Source organism: Phodopus roborovskii, unplaced genomic scaffold, assembly GCF_943737965.1.
Source record: "Phodopus roborovskii unplaced genomic scaffold, PHOROB, whole genome shotgun sequence".
NCBI classification, from domain to species: Eukaryota; Metazoa; Chordata; class Mammalia; order Rodentia; family Cricetidae; genus Phodopus; species Phodopus roborovskii.
The window spans coordinates 73,163,104-73,184,798 of NW_026126418.1; the positions used below are offsets into that span (position 1 = coordinate 73,163,104).

General features: G+C 49.5%; 1 protein-coding gene across 8 annotated transcripts in view; it reads left to right on the forward strand.

The window, feature by feature from the left end:
* Positions 1-21,695, forward strand: part of Prrc2b (proline rich coiled-coil 2B) — an 80,705-nt gene that overhangs the window by 46,440 nt on the left and 12,570 nt on the right. For 3 of the 8 annotated variants that reach the window (XM_051185150.1, XM_051185157.1, XM_051185151.1), the window contains exons 11-25: positions 26-218; positions 3,901-4,216; positions 5,720-5,931; positions 7,895-8,090; positions 11,921-12,137; positions 12,710-14,773; positions 15,857-16,059; positions 16,497-16,642; positions 17,129-17,270; positions 18,692-18,774; positions 19,200-19,391; positions 19,495-19,713; positions 20,091-20,177; positions 21,123-21,227; positions 21,382-21,574. In XM_051185150.1, the coding sequence (XP_051041107.1) occupies positions 26-218; positions 3,901-4,216; positions 5,720-5,931; positions 7,895-8,090; positions 11,921-12,137; positions 12,710-14,773; positions 15,857-16,059; positions 16,497-16,642; positions 17,129-17,270; positions 18,692-18,774; positions 19,200-19,391; positions 19,495-19,713; positions 20,091-20,177; positions 21,123-21,227; positions 21,382-21,574 (4,568 nt within the window). The remainder of the gene's footprint in view (positions 1-25; positions 219-3,900; positions 4,217-5,719; positions 5,932-7,894; positions 8,091-11,920; positions 12,138-12,709; positions 14,774-15,856; positions 16,060-16,496; positions 16,643-17,128; positions 17,271-18,691; positions 18,775-19,199; positions 19,392-19,494; positions 19,714-20,090; positions 20,178-21,122; positions 21,228-21,381; positions 21,575-21,695) is intronic. The other 5 variants (XM_051185156.1, XM_051185158.1, XM_051185155.1 and 2 more) reach the window with 4 other exon arrangements.

Here is a 21,695-nt window from a genome sequence, read left to right on the forward strand (position 1 = left end):
ACTTATAGGTTGGTATTTGTCCTAGGAACAGCTGGGACCCAAGGCGGCAGCGGGAGCTGTCACTGAGCTCTGCAGACAGTGCTGATGCCAAGCGCACTCCAGAGGAAGGAAAGGACTGGGGAGAAGCAGCAAGTGTGACCCGTGTAGTCCGAAAGGTTCCAGAGCCTCCGCCTCCTTCCCGGAAGCTGCACAGCTGGCCATCTGGCCCCGACTACCAGGTACAGGGGCCTAGGGTCTCTTGCTCACTCTCTCTTCCTCCTTTTATACACACACACACACACACACACACACACACACACACACACACACACACAGAGAGAGAGAGAGGGAGAGGGAGAGGTCAGACTCACATTATTAAGCTTCAAGACAAATAAATGTTCTACCCTCTGAACTGTGTGGCTAGCCCTTCCTTTGAAATAATAACAAAGTTTATAGAAAACTTGAATTAAATATAAAGACTGGCTAGCATGGTAACACATGCCTTTAATCCTTGCACTCAGGAGGCAGAGATAAGTGCTTCATGAATTCAAGACCAGCCCGGTCTATGTAGTAAGTTGCAGGCTAGCCAGCAGCTACATAGTGAGAGGCTGTTTTCCTGGCTGACTGAAAATGTGCCACCTCTCTGGATAGCAGCTCTCACTACCAGCCATGCTAGTATTGTCTTCTGGCCCAGACAGTGGTGTTTTTTTGTTTTTTAAAGAGCCAGAATCCAAGCAGGAAGTGTGTTTTTCTACATCTGTGTGGCACATTCACAGCCATTGATCCCACTGAAGCCCTGTATGTGTGACCTCACCTGTGATCACTGCAACTCACTCAGCCTTTCCCAAGTTCTCATGGCCTGCGTGCTTTGGAAGAAGACAGGCTCCTCAGATTGGCTTGAGCTGGTGCTTGCTCCTGGTCAGGTCCAAGGCCCTCCTCTCTGACTGTTTTCTGGACTTGTCCTGGCTCTGGTGAATGTGATTGATGAGAAGTGTGGGGAGACTGCCTAGCCCATTATTCATACTTAAACCTTGGTGTATGTATGGTATGTGTATGGGAGTTCGTGTTTGTGGAGTCTCTTCTTCATTTTCAGTTTCATGCAAGTTCTGTGGATTGACATCAGATCAACAACAGGCTTGCGAGCAAGCACTCTGACCTACTGAGCCATCTCATTAGCCCCCATTCATCATACTTTCAGTTTACTCATTTATTTCAGCAGCTGGTCATCCAGTTGCCTGGTGTGGGTCCTTCCTCGTTTCTTACCTTACTTTGAGATCTTCCTTACTTTCTGAGGAATAACTCCTTCCAGACTCATCCAGATCCAGGCCCTCTGCTGTCCTGGGTCTTGCAGTTTCTGGGGTCAGTACTCCTAAGGACTCTTGGCTCCTTTGAGTGGTGGGGGAAACTTAGACACTGTGCATGCACGTATGAGTGTGCATGTGCGTGTGCCTGTGCAGGAGCCCACATTCTTCCGGGTGCCTGTGGAAGTCAGAAGACAGCCTTGGTGTCCATCTTTGCTTTCTTTCCATCTTGTTTAAGATGGGGTCTTTGTTGTTTTTCCCCTGAGCTTGCCCAGCTAGCTGGCCCAAGAGTTTCTGGGAATTGTCTCTGGTTCCCATCCCTGTGGGATTATTGAGGTTCATCTGGCTTCTACATGGCTTCTGGAATTTGAATTTGGCTCCTCACACTTTCACAATAAGCACTTTGACCCACTGAGCTATATTCTCAGCCCCTTGGTACATATGTATAACTTCTTCTTCCCACAGAAGTCACACTGTCCCTAACACTAATGTGTACTGGTTGGTTCATGTGTGTGAACAGTTTCCATCACAAAGATGCCCTCCGCAGCTCTCAGACGTGTCATCTTTACTCTATAATGGCCTGAATTTCCATGCCATGCCCTATTCTATGGTTGTCCCAAACCACGCTGCCACTCATGTGGTATACCTCGCACCTTACTGGGCTCTGGCCACCTACAGAGACTCTGTGCTTCCCTAGCAGCTGACACACCCACCTTTTTTGCAACACCCAGTGATTTGTGGGTGAACAAATGCTGGGAAAGAGACAGGTATTGTTAGGAATTCTCACGGGAAACATGTTTTTCACTCCTGTGGCTCTTCATAGGTACTGTTCAGGCCTTTCCGTCCTGTCCCGTCTCCACTGTGTGCCTGGATACTGTGCTGACTATGGAGTATACAAGTATACAAGTCAGAGTACACAGCCATTGTGCTGCCCCTCCGGGAGAGATACCCTGTTGCTGAAGGCTTTATAATGAATGTGGGCCCTTTGAGTCTGTTTCAGTTCTATGTACAGGAGATAATCAGGTTTAAGAATTCATAAAATTGGATTGAAGAACTGGCTCAATGGGTAACACCCATTGACTCCAGTCGATCTGAGTTTAATTCCCAGAACTCACATCAGGTTGCTCCTACTACCTATAAGTCCAGCTCCAGGACATCTGAACACCTCTGGTCTTTGCTGGCACATGCACTCATGTGCACATACCCACACAGACTTAAACACATAACTTAATAAAAATTAATCTTAAAAAAACCAAAAAACCAGAATGCACAAATGTAGGTTCTGGGATGGCTCAGTTGGTAAAGGAGACTGCTGACAAGCCTGAGGACCCGAGTTCAATGCCCAGCACCCAGATGGTCAAAGAGGTAAACTGTCCCAAAAGTTGTTGCCTATAATGCGCACACCGCACACACACACACACACACACACACACACACACACACACACACACACAGAGAGAGAGAGAGAGAGAGAGAGAGAGAGAGAGAGAGATACTTTTTTTTTTTTAATGTAAAGGTCTGAAGTGTTAGCCCAGGTGTTGAGAATGCCTGAGATGAATGCACAGCACCTATGTCTAACAGCTCACACCTTTCTCTGAGGAATCTGACGCTACCTTTATGGCTACCTATACTCACATATACACATAAAAACATTTTCTGTGTTTTGAAGACTGAACAAAGGTTGATTTGTGCTGATCAGGTGGCTTATCAGAGAAGCGTGAAATGGTCACTGAATAGCCATTTCCAAAGCATTTGCAGATGGTTTATTTAGTGGCATAGTGAAAGAAAAGTGTATCTTTGGTCCAGTGAGTGGTATGCAAGGGTGTGTCTGAACTTACTTTGGAGTTTATAACCTCACATCATTGGAATGCTTCTGGATCACAAGAAATAAGCTTTTAGGAGGAAATTCTAATTATCACCAATGTGTATTTCTTATATAGAGGTGTGATTAGCCTACAAGAGAAGGGAGAACCCTGCCATTTCTCTCTCTCTGTTCTTTGTTTTGTTTGTTTCGATTTTCCAGACAGGTTTTTTTCTGTGTAGCTCTGGCTGTCCTGAAAGTCTAGACCAGGATTACCTCAAATATTCAGAGATCTGCCTGCCTCTGTCTCCTAAGTGCTAGGACTAAAGGCGTGGCTGCCACCACCCAGCCCTGTTTAGCTGTCTTTGACCTTGGCACACACCTGTCTGGCCATCATCATTCAAAACAGGAACTCATTTTGTGTGTCTGAGAATCAGCTCCCCTCCAGTGGTTTCTGCTACTCAGTGCCTGTAGCAGCATTAGTCACTCCCGGCAGACTAGTGAGGCATCTTTCTGTTGAGAGCATTTTCCCAGGGCACCCTCAGCATCCTGCTTATATTGTAACTGACAATCAGCAGGAGACTCAAGGATGGAGAAACTATCCAAAAGAAGTGTTTGTTGTCACGCCTTCTCATTAATGTAGAAGCATCAATTTGAAGTCACAATGTAGGGTTATGTGTTCTCATGTTAGGGACCCCCTGTGCCCCTTGGAGACACTGAGAGTCATGTATTGTTTTCCTAGTGTCCATCTCAGTGGGAGGGAAGCAGCCATTGCCTCAGGTTTCTGACCCAAACCTTACTCCCTCCTTCTTTTGGCAGAAGCCCACAATGGGCAGCATATTCCGACAACACTCTATTGAGGACAAGGAGGACAAGCCACCCCCACGGCAGAAGTTCATCCAGTCAGAGATGTCAGAGGCTGTGGAGCGAGCCCGAAAGCGCAGGGAAGAGGAAGAGCGCCGGGCCCGCGAGGAGAGGCTGGCAGCTTGTGCAGCCAAACTCAAGCAACTGGACCAGAAGTGCAAGCAGGCCCAGAAGGCCAGTGAGGCCCCAAAGCCAGTAGAGAAGGAGGTCCCCCGATCCCCTGGCACTGACAAGGTCTCCCCACAGGAGAACGGTCCTGTTGTCCGCAAAGGTGAGAGGCTTCCCTATCCCACAGTGGGGAGCCTTGAACCTTCTATGTCCCCACAATGTTATATGCACCTCACTGGCTATGAAGTATTAACACCTGTGGATAAAAACATACTCTGCTGGGAAGCATCAGTTTTTAGAAGTGTAAGCCTGGGTGGCCGTGGTGGCACACACTTTCACTTCTAGCCCTCGGGAGGCAGAGACAGGACCAGTTGCTCTACAGAGAATTCCTGAACTTTGTCTGGGTTCGGTCTGGTTCCAGCTCTACTCCCCCCCCTCCCCCCCACACTGTGTCTCTCTCTTTGTGCGCACGCGCGCATCTGTCTGTCTGTCTATGTGTATGAGACAAAGTATATATGTGGAGGTCAGAGGACACCTTTGTCCTGATTCTCCTCATCCACTTTTAAATGGGTTCAGAGGGTTGAACTCAGGTCTCTAGGATTGTGCACTAAGTGTCTTCACCTGCTTAGTCATCTTCCCAGCCCCATCTCAACTTTTTAACTAGTTAGGGAAATACCTTGACAAGGTACCTCAGGATTGCCCTTAAGCCTGACAGAGCATGGTGGAAGGAGAGTATAGGTAGCCACGAGTCATTCTCTGGCCAGTTATACATGCTATGATGTATGTGTGCATGCACTAATACACAGACACATGAATAAGTTTATTTCAGAATGTGGGGCTGGAGACCCGGCTCAGTCAGCACTGGCTGCTGGTTAATTCCCAACACTCACATGGTGCCTCACAACCATCTCTAACACCACTTGTTAGGATCTAATGCTCTCTTCTCATCTCCCTATGTACCAGGCACACACAAAATCCATGCAGGTAAAACACTCATACACATATATTAAAAAAAATAAATCCCAAAAAGCTGTTTGTCTGTCTGTCTGTCTGCCTGCCAGCCTATCTGCCTGCCAGTATGTGCAGAGCCTATGTCCGGCACCTTTCTTGAAACTTGTGGCATTCAGAAAAGTCATGTTGTAATTATGGCTGCTGTCACTCTTCATGTGCTGCTCAGCCTAACAGACGATTGAGAACCTTGACAAAGAGCATTATTTTATAGGAAGCAAAAGAGGGCCTTTCCAAATGTTGGAATACACTTCAAAAGAAGTGGCTGGTGTGGCTGCGGTGAGGCTGTGAACAGTCTGTGAGAACAGCAAGACTGGGATATTCTCCAGGAAAGCCATCAGCTGTATTCTAGGAAACGCTCCTCTGTGAGCTCAGATCTATTCTTGTTAGGAGATGTGGTCTGGTAGTTCAGCCCCTGGAAATATCTGTGGAGGTGTTTGGCAGTCTGCCGCTAGCAGTGTCCTCTGGTGCAGGCAAATGCAGCTGTGCTTTCACACATGTGATGTCAGTGTTTACAGCTTGCGTGGAGACCGCAGGCCTGGGAGCCTATGGAGGCAGCAGTGCAAACACTGCTCTGAACATACGGTTAGTCAGCCCCTGTTGGCAGGACAAGCTCCTATGAACTCACTGTGATGTTTTTTTTGCCTGACTATTCTAGGCTCTCCAGAATTCCCCGTCCAAGAAACACCCACCATGTTCTTAGAAGAGACACCTGCAATGTCCCCTGCAGTGGATCAGAGCAGCAGCAGCAGCAGTAGCAGCATTGAGGAAGAAGTCAGGGAAGCTGGGTCCCCTGCACAGGAGTTCAAGTATCAGAAGTCCCTTCCTCCTCGTTTCCAGCAGCAGCAGCAGCAGCAGCAGCAGCAGCAGGTAAACGATGGACACAAGCACGGAGGAGCAGATGTTCTCCCCATTCACGTCTAGTTTAAAGAAAATAGCAGTGCTCTTACATGTCATGGCCTCCATCACAGATGTCAGAGGAGACACACCTCAAAGCTTGGAAGATCTCTATTGATAGAGGCTCTGTGCATGCACACTGATTGCTGTACTCTCTGAGCTGTATTTGTTGTAGTGAGGGGGCAATCTCCACTCAGAACACTCCTGAGCCTGCTCGATTATATACTGGGGCTTCTGAGGTCTTAGGAGTTACTGGAGAGGGATACCAGCTTTGGATTTAGGATGTCCATCTTGTAGGGCTCCCACCCTCAGGCTAACCCTTTGTAAACTCGAGAGAGTGCTGCCTCAGCAGAGCACAGAGCTTTGGCAGCGATGGCTGTAAGCAGGTCAAAATTATTGCCCACGTTGCTCTTCTGAAACGTTCAAAATGACTTGCATTTTTTTCTCTGGAGATGATGTGGCCAGTGTCTAGAATCACATCTGTCTCCGTGCCCTGCCAGAAATGTCCATGGCAGTTGTGCTCCTTTGAGAGAAGTAATTACTGAGATGGCTGTAGCATCTGAAGCCAAGCAACTGGGTGTATAATATTTTTATCTGAAACTGTTTTAGAATAGGTATGTCTTGGAGAAGTACACTTTTTTTTTTAGGCCTTTTTAGGTCTTATGTGGATATACGTGGCTGGACGTTGGGCACCAGATGTAGGCAGACTTTTCAGTCCTGCCTGCCAGCTTCCAGATAAGCACATGGAGACTTGTTATTAAGGCTTGTTTTTAGTCAGTCCTTACCATTTAAATCAACCCATTTCTATTAATCTATATGCTGCCGTTTTTCTTCCCAGCATTCTCTGTGCCCTGAAAATGCTGCCTAGCTATTGGCCAATCAGCAATTTTTTTTAACAATGAGAGCAACACATTGTCACCGCGTGCAGGATTATTCCAGGACTGGAGAGATGGCTCAGAGGTTAAGAGCACTGACCTGACTGCTCTTTCAGAGAACCCAGGTTCAATTCCCTGCACCCACATGGCGGCTCACAACTGTTTATACCTCCAGTTCCAGGGGACCTGACACCCATGGCAAAACGCCAATCCACATTAAAAAAAAAAAAAAAAGAAAAAAAGAAAAGATACAGAAGGATTATTTCACATCACAGGGCATGTGAAGATGACAGCACGAGAGTGTCTGAGAGGCCAACTATCATGAGGGTGGCAAAAGGAGCAGAGTAGGGCCCTGGTCAGGTCTGGCTACTTTCCAGACGGAATCTGCTAATGCTGGGAACTCAGGGTAGAACATCCTAGTCCATGACCCTAGCTTTTCCATGGTCTAGCAAGGGCCCACATGACTGTGAAGCAGAGAGTGGGGTGCATTGTAGAGGAGTAGGCAAGAAGGTGATATCCAACAGGAGGCTGCAGGCTGCAGGGAGCCATGTGGGATCAGGCTGTTCAGAACAACACAGGGGAACTTGGAGCCACAAATGTGGGATGTATAGCGATGGCTGTAGACAAAAGAAATAACCATGCCTCTGTTAGGTGAGCAGATCTGATTCTATGAAGAGTTCAGTCAAACTGTAACCCTAGTCTGATGGGGGAGGGGCACCTCATGTGCACACAATTCTTGTAGTGACACCAATATGGTTGTCCATTCAGCTCAGAGGGATCTTAGCTTGGGACATACTTCATTTTAACCTTCTGTTAGCCTCTCCTCTCTGCCCACCCTCATGCCACACACATAGGATTTCTCTGACTAGCTCAGTAGACCAGGCTGGCATCAGCCTCAAACTCAGAGATCCATCTGCCTCTGCCTCCTGAGTGCTGGATCTAAAGGTGTGTGCCACCACTTCCTGGCTTGTTAGGGGCCTTTCTGTGCCCCTCCTAGAAGGACTGTCCCATGAGCACTTTGTGTGTGCCCACCCCCATTCACTACGGTTTTCTTCCACCAGGAGCAGCTATACAAGATGCAGCACTGGCAGCCTGTGTACCCCCCACCTTCTCACGCCCAGCGCACCTTCTACCCACACCACCCCCAGATGCTGGGCTTCGACCCACGGTGGATGATGATGCCCTCCTACATGGACCCACGTATCACACCTACTCGGACACCTGTGGACTTCTACCCTTCAGCCCTGCATCCATCAGGTGAGCACAGAGTCCAGGTGACCAAAAAATGAGGGGAAGTCACTAGGAGAGCCAGAACCACTAACTAAGTCCAGTCTGGCCTGTGTCAGGTCAAACCACATTTGGGGGTTCATCACCCCTTTGTCTTACTGTTCCATTCTTTATAATACTGTTGGGAGCTCATTTATTCATTATTCCTCACAGTATGATCTTTATAGTGTTGATTCCAGTGTTGCTTTGTTGGGGTCTGGTGATGTGTGACCTCAGCGAGTACATGGTACAGGCTAGATTGTTAGGTGGTCATACTGTAGGTTACACTGTTAGGTAGTACATACTGCAGGCTAGACTGTTATGTGGTCTTAATCTTTCTAGTCATATTGAAGTAGTCCATGAAATAGCACTTGCCAGTTGTGTTATACAAATACCCATATCATTGGTTTTTAAAAATCCTCTTGATTGGTTACTGATTGATATTAAAATTGTTTGCCACAAGGTTTGAAGTTTAACTTAGTGGTAGGATATACCATTCTTTTAGTATTCATGAAGACCTGCATTCAACTCTTATTTTTTTCTTTTCCCTGCATTCAACTCTTAACACCAAGGATAGATAAATAAATATCCAAGTGTGGTTGTGGCTTTGTAAAATCCTTATAAGCCATTGTGTTTGTTGTTTTTGTGGTGTTTCTTTGTTTTGTCACTTTGTAACCGTCTAACCTTCAAAGTATTTTGTAGACCAGGCTGGCCTCCAACTCAGGGTTCCACCTGCCTCTGCCTCTGCCTCTGCCTCTGCCTCTGCCTCTCAGTACTGAGATTAAAGGTGTGGACCACCACACTTGCTTTTTTGCTTGTACTTGATTGAGACTTAGTTTCTCACTGTAGCTCAGGCTGGCCTCACATTCATGGAAGTCCTCTTGGGTCAGTCAGCCTCCTATGTGCTAAAATTATGGGCTGGGGCTATAGTACCCAGCCAGCTGGCAGTTTCTGCTACCTGTTTCTGGAAGCACATTGAAAGGAATTGGTTGTGTTTGCGTCTTTGCTGTTTTGCCTGGAAGTAACATAATTACCCTAGGTGTCTTCACTATCTGATATCTTTTATTTTAGATGTTTACTATGATTCTTCTGGGCCCTGCTTTTAGTAATGTATCTTTTGCTTTGTGGGTGAGAATGCTCACTCTGATCGGCTGTAGCTTTTAATTGCCAAAGCTCCTTCCTTTAGGTTTATTGGGAAACCAGGTGTGGTAGTGTGTACCTTTGATCCCCGCACTTAGGGGCAGGTGCAGGCAGGTCTCTGAGTTCCAGGACAGACAGAGCTACATGGTGAGACTCTGTCTCAGTTGCTATCCCCACCCTACCCTGTGCCCTGCCCCCCCCCCCAAAAAAAAAAAAAAAAGATTTCCTTTCTGTGGGCTGGAGAGATGGTCCAGCAGTTAAGAGCACTGGCTGCTCTGTCAGGTGCCAGTGCACACATGACCGCTCATACTACCTTAACTCCAGTTCTAGACATTTGGTGCCCTCTTCTGGCCTCTGTGGGTACCAGACAAGCATGCATGCACATACATACATACATACATACATACATACATGCATGCAAAAATAACAAAATATGTCTCTCTTTTTTAATCTTCCGTTTGTTTTTGGTATTGTATTGTTTAAGTGTTCATCTCCCCTGCCTACTCTATTATACCAAAATTGCTGATTGTGTGTCATCCTCCTGCTGGGACTGCAGGGACCTTTCTGTATTTTACTTTTCACATATAGGTACCAGTGTTGGAGAAGACTGTGTTTGCTTCCAGGAGGAGAGAGAGGAGAGAGAAGGGAACATAAATATTAAAATGAACTAATAGGAAGGGGGTTGCCTCCATGTTGCCATCAGGAAGCTGTCTTTGAACTGTCTGCAGCTCTCCCCCTTTGTCTAATCTACCATTTTTAATTTTAGTGACTGTATATATCTATGTAGATCTATATAGATACAGATTTTTTATAATTCATTTCTATTGTGTTCATTAGTGTTTTACCTATGTTTAAGTCTATGTGAGATAGTCAGAAACTCCGGAACTGGAGTTACAGACATATGTGAGCTGCCGTGTGGGTATTGGAATTGAACCTGGGTCCTCTGGAATAGCAGCCAGTGCTCTCAACTGCTGAGCCATTTCTCCAGACCCCAGCTATATATTTTTTGGAAATAGGATTTGCTTCTCAAATCATTGTTTTGTTTTGTTTTTTTTTTTTTTTTTTTTTTTTTTTTTTTTTTTTTTTTCTTTCTCCTCCTCTTCCTTTATAACATTTGTTTACCTGCTTGGGGAGTGGCAGGGGCACAGCATGCGTGGAGGTCAGAAGTTCTCCTTCTGTAGTGTGGCTTCAGGGATTGAACTCCAGGTGTTATGTTTGGCGGCAAGCTCCTTTATTCCTTCAGCCATTTCACCAGCTCCTATTTGAAGTTTTTTTTTTTTTTTTCTTGTTTTCAAAGATATAGTCTCCATGTAACTCTGCTTGGCCAGGATCTAACTATGTAGACTAATCTGGCCTCAAACTCACAGACCTGCCTCTGCATCCTGAGTTGCTGGGTTACACATGTGCAGCATTGCATCCAGCAAGTTTTTAATTCCTTCTTTTATGCTTTCAATCTTTTAAATATAAAGTTTTAGTGTTTTTGGTTGTTCTACAAAATATCTACTATGCTATATTATTTTCCATACATATTCTGCCCATTTGGATTTTAACATTCAGTTTCAAGACCTGCTAAGGATTAGATTCCAGGCCTTTATTGGACTCAGAGCTTTATTGGCCCATCTTCCCAGAGCCCTTACAACCAATTTTGGTTAATCTCTGCATCATTCTGGGAGGCAGCGATCTGAATACAGCCCTCCTCAAAACTCTAAGGAAGCAAGTAAGAATGCAATTATATTCTGAATTCGTAAGTCTGCTTGTTTTTATCTTTCCCTGGACTGGCCTAAGATGGATGTCCAGGTGTGAGTACTGTACCAAAGGGCACAAGCTTTCTTGAGTTGTCGTATTACAGAGACATTGCAGTCTTCTGAGAGGGTGCCCAAGACCACCAAGCTTACATCTGTGGGAGGCTGGAAAGCTTCATGGAACTAGGAGGGGGGGGTCATCATATTTTACCTGTGTCCTCATTGACCTGGGCCACTTCATGCTGTGCCTCACAAACAGCCAGAATTCCCAAAATAAAAGATGTAGCATGTCCATGTCCATCTTCAGTAGGGATAGGAAGAAGTAAAGCCAAATCTCTGCCTAATTTTCTGGGAGGGTCTGAATCAACTGAGTGCTGGCTGGCTAGTCTTTGTGTGCCATCTGGGATATGACTCATCTCCTGTCCACATAGCTATGCAATGTCATGGTACGCTCACTGACCAGCCCCGGTGGTTTGACATCTGGCTTCCAATTATTGTTTTTATTACCTTATATATGGTTTTTTTTTTTTTTTTTTTTTTTAATTTTTGAGACAGGATTTCTCTATGTAACATCCCTGTCTGTCCTGGAACTTACTCTGTATGTAGACCAGCCTGGCCTGGCCTCAACCTCAGAGATCCACCTACCTCTGCCTCCTGAGTGCTGGATTTAAAAGGAACTACCACTCAGCTCAAATGCATTCTTGTTCTGGGAACTAGAATTGTCTCCTATGGGTCATAAGCAGGTCAAATGGTATGCATGTGTGCCCAAGGGGTCTTCTGTCATAGTAGAAGTGAGGACTCAAATGCTATAGGCGTAGCTGCCATGTCCCTGTGGTGCTGGGGCAGCTGCCTCTGTTTTGAGGCTTTGTTTTGCTGTGAGGCCGCTGCCAGACACTCTTTTGTGTCAGAGGAGAGAGCTTGACCCTTTGCCTTCTTCAGGATTGATGAAGCCCATGATGCCCCCAGAGTCCCTCAGTGGGACTGGCTGTCGTTCTGAAGATCAGAACTGTGTGCCCTCACTCCAAGAAAGAAAAATGACCAGCATCGACCCAGCTCCTGTGTGGAGCCCAGAGGGCTACATGGCACTGCAGAGCAAAGGCTACTCACTGGCCGCTCCGAAGGCTGCTGACACTCTGGCCATGGACATGCACGCCAGGTGAGCTCACTCCTCCTGCTGCTCTGCGGCTGAAGGAAGATTGCAGTCCCCATGGACGGCCCTAGGAAGAACCCCCGCCCTGGAGACACTGCCTGGGGTGGGTGGGGTTCAATACAAGCAGGTGTGCTTGAATGCTTGGTGTGAGTGGCTCTTCCTGATGGCCAGGCTGAGGCCCAGGAGGGACCTGTAGTCGCCGAACTATGGGCACAGGGTAAACGGGCAGTGGGGCAGGCTGGCTCCTCCTGTGTGAGTGTAGGAGCTAGCCCTGCTGCCCCAGGCCCAGGCTCAGACTCCCTGGCTCCAGCTTGTCATTGCTCCAGGGGACTGCCAGCTCCTCTCTGTCTCCAGGGTGGTATACTGAGCTGCCACTGCCATCTCTGCGCTCACGGACTCCAGGGGCCACCAAGCATCGTGTCTTAAGCTAGAGCAAATGTTTGCTTGTGTTTTCCTTTCTTTTTAAAACACATTATTTTTTTCTTTAAAACCAAACAAACAAAACTAAGCCCTGTTCAGCATGGAAACCAGGAACCAAGCTCCAATCACATTGACTGATTTTTCTGGTTCCTTTTCAGGAATGAAAGGTCTTACTCTGCCTCCCCCGGAAGGTCAGGGGGCATAAATGCCCAGCGCGATCTCTTTGAGGAGAGAGGGGAGGAGTACTTGAGTGCTTTTGACAAGAAGGCCCAAGCAGACTTTGACAGCTGTATCTCTTCTCAAAGAATAGGCCAGGAGCTTTTATTTCCACCCCAGGAAAATGTTCAGGAGGTGGGTGCTCCTGGGGTTCGTACCCCAAACCTCAGGTGTTCCCCATTGGAGCCCGACTTTGTCCCAACCGAGAAAAAGCCAGAGTATGGCAGTTGGGATGTTGGCCACCAGCCAAAGGCTGCTGACACAGCCAACAGTGTCGAGCAGGAGGCAGCCCGGGAGGAGCCATCCTTCCATGTTCCCTCCTGGGAGAAGGAAGGGAGCCCCAAGAAACAGCCAAACCCAGAGCCTGAGTGGACACCTGAGCCTCAGATCCAGCACCAAGAGCAGCCAGGCAGGACCCGGAGGTCGGGCCCCATCAAAAAACCTGTCCTCAAGGCCCTGAAGATAGAAGAGAAGGAGAGGGCACTGGAGAGGGTCAGGCAGGGCCCGGGAGAGGAGAGCTCACAGCTGGCCATGGACAAAGAGCCCATGTGCAGGACAGAAGAGGATGAAGATGAAGAAAATAACCCTGCTCTGGCCAATGCCTCCTCCTCTGCCCTGGAGGACAAGGCTGCTGCCCGTGCAGGGTTTGGCCATGAGGCCAGTAAGCTGGATGAAGATGCAAAGTCTGATAAGACCTGGGAAAGCAGACCCTCAAGGGAGGCCAGTGACATTCCTCCAACCAAGAGAAACAACTGGATCTTCATTGATGAGGAGCAGGCCTTTGGGGGCCGGGGCCAGGCCCGCAGCCGTGGCCGTGGTTTCAGAGAGTTCACCTTCCGAGGCGGCCGCCCTTCAGGCAGTAACACAAGTGGTCTGTGTGGCACAGGTGTCCTTGGGGCTCGAAGCATGTACAGTGGTGGCCAGCGCAGTAGCCGAGGCAGGGGCTTTCGTGATTTCCCCCTGCCAGAAGACTACCCCAGAGTCAAGCCTCGGCGCCGCATCGCCAGTGAGACCCACAGCGAGGGCTCTGAGTATGAAGAGCTGCCCAAGCGGCGCCGTCAGCGGGGCTCAGAGCCGGGCCACGAGGGCATGCTCCTGGAAAGTGATGAGGGTGCCCTGAAAAAGGACTCTTGGCGCTCCAACAGGACCTACACGGAGGACCAGGTTGGCCTAGACTCCCGTAGCCGGGGATCCCGGGGCTGTGGGAGAGCCCTCCCACCTCGCCTAAGCAACTGCAGCTATGGCCGCAGATCCTTTGTTGCCAAAGAGTCTCCCCACTGGCTGAGCAGGAGCCCAGGCAGCTCCTGGCAGGAATATGGCCCCTCTGACCCATGTGGCCCTCGGAGAACCACTGACAGAGACTATATCCCAGAATCCTACCGACACAATGACACATTTGGCAGCAGGGTCTTTGAGGACAGCCGCATGGAAGACAAGAGGTCCTTTTTCCAAGACGACCACGGGGCAGATTCTGAAAATGCAGAGAACAGGCCCTTCCGTCGGAGACGGCCCCCACGTCAAGACAAACCCCCTCGCTTCCGGCGCCTCCGTCAAGAGCGGGAGTCCCTGGGCCTGTGGGGACCTGAGGAGGAGTCCCACCTGCTGGCAAGTCAATGGCCAGGCCGGTCCAAACTCTGTCCTGGGGACAAGAGTGGTCCTGGAGGTCACAGGTCCCCAGAGCTCTCCTACCAGAATTCTTCCGATCATGCCAACGAAGAGTGGGAGACTGCCTCTGAGAGCAGTGACTTCAGCGAGCGCAGGGAGCGGCGAGAAGGCCTTGCGTCTGAGCCTGAAGCACAAGGGGATGGTGGCCTGTCAGGGGCCAGTTTGGGTGAGAAGAAGGAGCTGGCCAAGCGGAGCTTCTCCAGCCAGAGGCCCCTGGCTGACAGACAGAGCCGCAAGCTGGAGCCGGGAGGGTTTGGGGAGAAGTCTGTTAGGCCAGGTGGGGGCGAGACTTCCCCCCGCTGCGAGAGCCAGCACAGTGGGACGCCTCTGAAAGTCAAAAGGTAACATGCCAGCACCATCTCGGGTCCTTTGTCGTTGTCCTGTTCGCAGCAGCACCAAGTCCATGCATGCACGCCCTGCCAAAGCCAGGCAGCCCTGGCCGCTGTGTGTGAACGTCTCCATCACTTGCTCCTGCATTGCTTGTCCGCTTCTCCATGGTGTGTCATTGTTGATGTTGTTGTGGCTTGATCAACTAAACCCAAAGTTCCCCATACCCTGTTTCCTAGAGTCCTCCTTGTGACTGCTGTTCAACCCCATGTCCCTAGAGTCCAACCTCCGAATGTATTCTCAGCCCTACAGTGATGACTGTTGCCTGTGTGTGGTGACTGGTGCGCTCTGGCCAGTCTACCTGCTTGTTCCTGCTTGGAGCTGGCCAGGAGACATCACTCGCCTTTTGGTTGTGTGGAGATAGCTCTTGCCCTTGGTGGTCCTGCTTCCCTCTTGCTGCCTGGGCAGAGCTGGAACAGAGTGGAGCAGGCCGCTTGCAGCCCATGAGCCTGGTTCTGTAGAACTGGAAACTTTCGGGTAGACAGTTTATTGGACATTGGCCCATTGTCACAGGCTTGCTTGAAGATGGACGTGCTGCCCAGTCAGTGCCTCAGATTGAGGTTTCAGGAGATACAGAGGTTTCAACCCCTCATGTCCTTAGAATTCAGGATTCAAAACTTGAGTATAAATACCCTGAAGTTTACTCAGCAAAGTGTATGTTCTTTCAAGTGTTTGTGTGACCATATTCCAGCCCCCAAAAGGCATCATGTGTGTCCTAAAGAGGCCTGCAGCAAAGAAACCCTTTGCAGAAAGGCTGGTGCCCCTGTCCTGGGCTCATTCACCCAGCGGCAGCATGCAGTGGGAGGGCATGGAGTGTTGGGAACAGGGTGTTCCCCCTGCTCAGGTAGATCCCTGTCCCACAGAACTGAACCAGCACATAGCATGTACTGTTGGCAGGCCCTTGACGGCTCAACTGAAGGAACTGGAGCTAGACGGCTGCTATGTCTGTGGGGGGCCTTATGCAGCCGGTTTTTTCTCCTCCCTCTTGCCTAGCCTTTGAGTGATGGTGAATTCATGAGATTCCCCTTCTTTTGCAGGTCTCCAAATGAGGCCTTGCCTGGTGGCCTTGGTTGCAGTAATGGAAGCCACTCATCCTATGCCCTGGAGCGGACCACTCATGCCAGCTCTGACAGTCCTGAAACCACCAGTAAGAAAGCAGAGAAGGAGGCTGCCTTGGCTGCCCAGAGGGCTGGTGAGCAGAAGGAAGAGGCCCGGAAGCAGTTTGACCTGGGATATGGAAGTGAGTCAGGGATAGACTCTGGGACTTGGTTGGAGTGAGGGAGGTACAAAGCAACTCAGACTCCTGTCTCATAAAGCTGCCAACCTTGCTGAGCTCCTATGATGTCTGTGTAACTTCCCAGGTTTAAAGAGGTTACCCAAAGCTCCAGGGTGCTTCTGTGGTGTGTCAAGGCCACATGGCCTCCAAGAAACAGAACTGGGGTTATGAATCTGCATCTTTAAAGGCAGTTTTCTCCATCCTGAGTACCTCTGGGTTTGGCTTGCAATGTCTCCTGTCACATGGGCATGGGGGGGGGGGTGGAGGCTACAATGTCCAGGTTTTCATGGGTACAGGTGAAATCACTCTTTGGTAAGTGCATTTCTGAGCTAGGCATGTGCTGCATGTCAGGTGCCTCTTGAATGACTCTCTCCTTGCTCTTTTTTGTGATTTTGGTTCAGATGCCATCATCGATAACTGTGGGTCCAGCCCTGGGGAGGAGAGTGAAGTGAGCTCCATGGTGGGCGAAGGCTTCATTGAAGTCCTGACCAAGAAGCAGCGCCGCCTGCTGGAGGAGGAGAGAAGAAAGAAGGAACAGGCTGCTCAGGTGAGGTCATGGGCCAGAGGACAGCCCTGGGTGGAAGAGAGGAAGGGAGAATATCGGTCAGGCATGCATTGCCTCTCACTGCCTGTCACTACTGTCCCGCAACAAACAGGAGAAAATGGGAGTCACAAAGAGGCTGACCTGTCAGGGTCTAAAAACCAAAATGTGAGCAGTCAGGTCTGGAGTCTGCCTCAGCAACCCATTGTCTTCCTCCTGGTCTTGCTCCAGCCTGACCAGGTGACTTCCTGTTCTTGCCAATCCCAGAGGCCGGGAACTGCCAAAATACTTGAGGCTTGCTCGGTACATCTATCAGCCTGCTCCTGGGACCAATCTGGCTGTCCTACCAGTCCATCCTGAGTCTGAGGTTTTGAAGACAAGTGTCAGGCATCTCAAGCTAATTTAGGTGGTGGTGTGAGCCAAGATGCTTCCCAGGGAAATTTGTCCTCTGTCATGTCAGGAGAGACTGCATTGACCTCTTTTTTCCTGTAGGTGCCTGTCAAAGGTCGAGGCCTTTCATCACGTATTCCTCCTCGGTTTGCTAAAAAGCAGAACAGCCTCTGTCTGGAGCAAGGCGACGTGGCTGTGCCTGGGAGCAGTCTGGGCACTGAGATCTGGGAGAGTGGCAGCCAAGGTGAGGGCTGTGCCCTGCTCAGAAAAGCAGAGCTCTTCCCCGAGAGTCACACCTTTGAGCCTGGAATATGAGTGGATCATCACCTGTATCTTGGGCCCTAGCAGCACCTGAATTGAGTCTTTGAGGCAGTCGCTGGTGAGCGACACATCCCTGACTCTAGTATAGTAGACTAGTAGAGCTGGTAGTACAGCTGGCACCTTGGAGGAGATTTCCTTTGCTAGTGGAAGAATGACAGATAGCCAGGAGGGTTAGGGAATGCCCTCCTCCAATGGAAAGAAAACCCTATGACCCTCCATTTTCTGTGGAAGGGCAAAGTTCAGACCAAAGTAAGTCTATCTTCTTGGAAAATTTATTTTCTTAAAGTTGTTTTGTTTTTAATGTTCCACTCAAAGGTGTGCTTCTAAATCTAAAACAAACCCATTCCAGTTGATCAGGTTGTTCTTGAAGGCCTCCTTCAAGTGGGGCCTGCACAGCAGTGAGCCTGGAAGATTTTCTGTGTCTTGCACAGGCACTAGTAGAGCCCACTCTACAGAACAGTGGCTGACCCCTGGCTAGGACAAATGCCACAGTGGGTGATTCATGTTCTCAAAAGTCAGCTTTTTCCTAGTTTTACTCGTTCCTGGTGAAAATTATGGTTTAGTATGTTGCAAACGCCACCACGTGATGGTCTACCCTGGTAGAAGGAAGAGCAGTGGTGGAGGTGTGGCTCCACACAACATGCTGCACACTGTCCCCAACATACATACACAACCAGTTACTAAAAAATCCACAGCCAGATTGTCCTGGCAGCAAACATAAGACTGAACAGGGCCATCTTCTGAGACACCAGTTGTTCAGACCGGGACCCTGTGTGTGGTTTCAGAGTGTATCCCCTGCATGTACATTTTCTAGGCTCAGCCTCTGTGGCTTTGGTTGGATTCTGGGAAAGGTCTGTGAGCTTACTGAATTGAGCTGTATCTGCCTGGACCTTTCAAAGACTTAGAGAAGCTGCCCTCTCATAGCATCACTGCGGGGATAGTCCACACAGGACTGATGGAGAGTTAAAGTATCCAAAGCTAGTGAGTGTAGCTGGGTGTGGGGGGTGCACACCTTTAATCTTAGCACTCAGGAGGCACAGACAGCTACACAAGACCCTGTCTAAAAAATAATCACCCACGACCCCCCTCCCCAAAACCAAAAAACAAAAGTATAAAGCCAATTCAAATTCTGAGCAAGTTTGGGTTTTTTATTTCTGTTTGTTTGAATATGAAGATGCTGGTGTTGAGGGAAGTTCTGACAGCAGTGCCTGGGTCAGATTCAATCACAAAGATCTGTCTGTGGTGGTGCCTGCAGGCAGAGCTCCTAGGGGCGGTTCCATGAGCGCATGTCTTCCAGGCTGCCTGTCTCTCTTTGATGCCCTGACTGTCCCTCTTCCTTGACAGCCCTCCCTGTGCAAGGCGCAGCCAGCGACTCATGGAGGAAAGCTGTCACTGCCTTCAGCAGTACTGAGCCTGGCACCTCAGAGGTGAGTGCCACCACCACTCACATGCCCTGTGCAGTGAGTGCACAGAGTGCTACGGTGCAGTCACTAGTACCTGGGTCTGTACCGAAGTCTCTGCTGTGGTGCCTACGTGAGCAGAGAGACAAGGGAGAGACTGCTGGATGAAAAGGCACCTTGAGCCGGCTTTGGCTGGTACCTGTATCCTTTGAGTAAAGTCAGCATGGTGGCATTGTCTTAGGCCTGCACAGGTGGTCATGAGCTTGAGTAGGGTTGGCACATTCATTAAGCTGGGCGTGTGCCATGAGCCACTGTCCCCAGGTCAGGACTGGAGTTAGGAGTGGAGGTTGGTGGCCCGGGAGGAATGCCACTGCTGCACACAGCTTTCTTCCTGGGTGATTGTGGTTTGCAGTTTGGGGACAGGGCTCTAACCCATTTTGTGCTCTGCACAGCAGGGTTTTAAGAGCAGCCAGGGAGATAGTGGCGTTGACTTGAGTGCTGAGTCTCGGGAGTCATCTGCGACCTCCTCACAGCGCAGTTCCCCGTATGGAACTCTTAAGCCAGAGGAGATGAGTGGACCTGGCCTGGTGGAATCCAAGGCTGACAGCCACAAGGACCAAGCTCAGAAGCAGTCTGAGCACAAGGTAACCTGGAAGTCCCTTACATGGTGGCCAGGGCCTTGGCAGAAGGGGCCTTTCCTTGTCTTGTCTTCCTTGATGCCAAGGGTACCTGGAAACATGTGTGCAGCCTCTCTGCTTTCCCACCAAGGACTCAGATCAAAGCCCTGGACAGAGCAAGGAGCACAGACCGGGACCCATCGGCAATGAACGCTCCCTGAAAAACAGAAAGGGCTCAGAGGGGGCTGAGCGGCTGCAAGGGGCTGTCGTCCCACCTGTTAATGGGGTGGAGATTCATGTGGATTCCGTGCTGCCTGTACCACCCATTGAGTTTGGAGTCAATCCAAAAGTGAGCTTTCCTTCTACTCTTTTCTTTATTTTCTGTACTTAGGTGGGCACTTAGGATTGTCTCCTAGAGAAAAAAAATAAAATAAAATAAAAACGCAGATAGAAGCTGAGCATTATTTTGGGAAGAGTGTTGGTGCAGAATCAGGGATAGACAGAGGTTATGGGGTTGCTTTATAGATAAATGACCATTCTCGTACCAGCCGGGCTCAGGGGCCAGCCAAGGTAGGGAGAAACAAGTCAGGTGACTTCTTTTCTTGTCTGTGGTTATCTCCCTCTCGTAGTTCTGGTGAATGTTGCATAGTGGACAGTCTCAATTGATATGGGCCTAGTCATGGATGGGCTGGTGGTGCTCAGACACTGTGTGCCTGTCTCTTCCAGGACTCTGATTTCAGCCTGCCACCTGGTTCTGCTTCTGGGCCTGTAGGGAATCCAGTTGCCAAGCTTCAGGATGTCTTGGCTAGTAATGTAAGTCAGCATGTCCACGTCCACCTCTGCCTGTGTACATGCTAGCAGCTTCATTGCTAGCCATACCTGGGTTTTGGGACCTTTAGCTAGAGGTGGTATTAGTCCTCTTAGGGTCTGGATTATTTGGCTTGATTTAGCTCCAGTCTCCATGCTGTGCCAGCTGTGGTGCAGGCTGCTCTCCCTAGGGAGAGAGAGCCCAGGGAAGCACTCTAATAATGAGCCACACACCCCCCAACCCCAGACTATCCTTTCGTGGCTAGTTAGTAACAGTGGTTAGGCAGGAGTACTTGGAGGCTGCTTTCCCTCACTGACAGGTACCACAGTACCATGAATGCCATGGCCCAGTAGGTTCTGTGCGCTCAGAGAAGGGAGATTCAGCATTGTGAGCTGCTTGGAGAAATAGCCAACTGCTTTGTTCATTGATCTGTCTCTGTAGATCTGCTGGGTGAGGGCATCCAGGAAGTGTTCTTAAGAAGCCTGGGGAGGGGGATGGTTGCACAGTGCTTCAGAACATTTCATTCAGGCATTGAGAGAGAACAGTTGTGTGTCTATGTGTTTAAAAGGCAGTTAGCCAGGTTTCCTCACTCTGGAAATTGAGTGAGCCCTGTGCTGTAGGGTTCAGTAGCTGTATTTCCCACCTGTTAGGAGGCCCCAGATGCTGAGTGACAGCCACCACTTTTACTCTCTGGACCTGGCCATCTCCCCAGCCAGGCATTAGATTCCTGCTGAACCAGGTGCTTGTTTCTTGGCAGCTAGTCATTTTTTGTGTCAATGGGACATGACTGTGTAGAGAGCTGGTGGAGTGTGGGTGTGTAGGTGACTACTGTCATGGAAACTCATCAAGGCAACCTGCTGTAGATGAGTCTGGTCAAGGGGGTATGTTTGAATGAGTGGCTGGCTGTCCCATGTCTCTGAGCCCTGCCTGTGACTTTCTCTCATATCCAGGCAGGACTGACACAGAGTATTCCCATCCTTCGGCGGGATCACCACATCCAGAGAGCCATCGGCCTGTCCCCCATGTCTTTCCCCACTGCAGACCTCACATTGAAGGTAAAGCCAGGCCTGAGCTGGGCTAGGGTCCTCCGCAGCACTTCAGCTTGTGATGAGGTGCAGAAGGGACCCTCCTGTACCCTGGCTTAGATTGCCACTGTCCTCATTTGCCCCCAGTAGTAATTTGCATCCCTCCTCCCTCTTGCTTCCAAAGATGGAGTCTGCGCGAAAGGCTTGGGAAAACTCCCCCAGTTTGCCAGAGCAGAGCTCTCCAGGAGGTGCAGGCTCGGCCATCCAGCCTCCATCCTCTGTGGGCGCCTCCAACGGGGTCAACTACAGCTCCTTTGGTGGAGTGTCCATGCCACCCATGCCTGTGGCTTCTGTAGCGCCTTCTGCTTCGATGCCAGGTATCACATCCTCTGAGCCAGGCTCAGGAGCCTTCTCCATTCACTATGGAGAGAAGCTGGGTTAACAGCTCTGTGCTTTCACTTAGAGAGCAACACTTGTGTCTAAATGAGTTAGTTACAA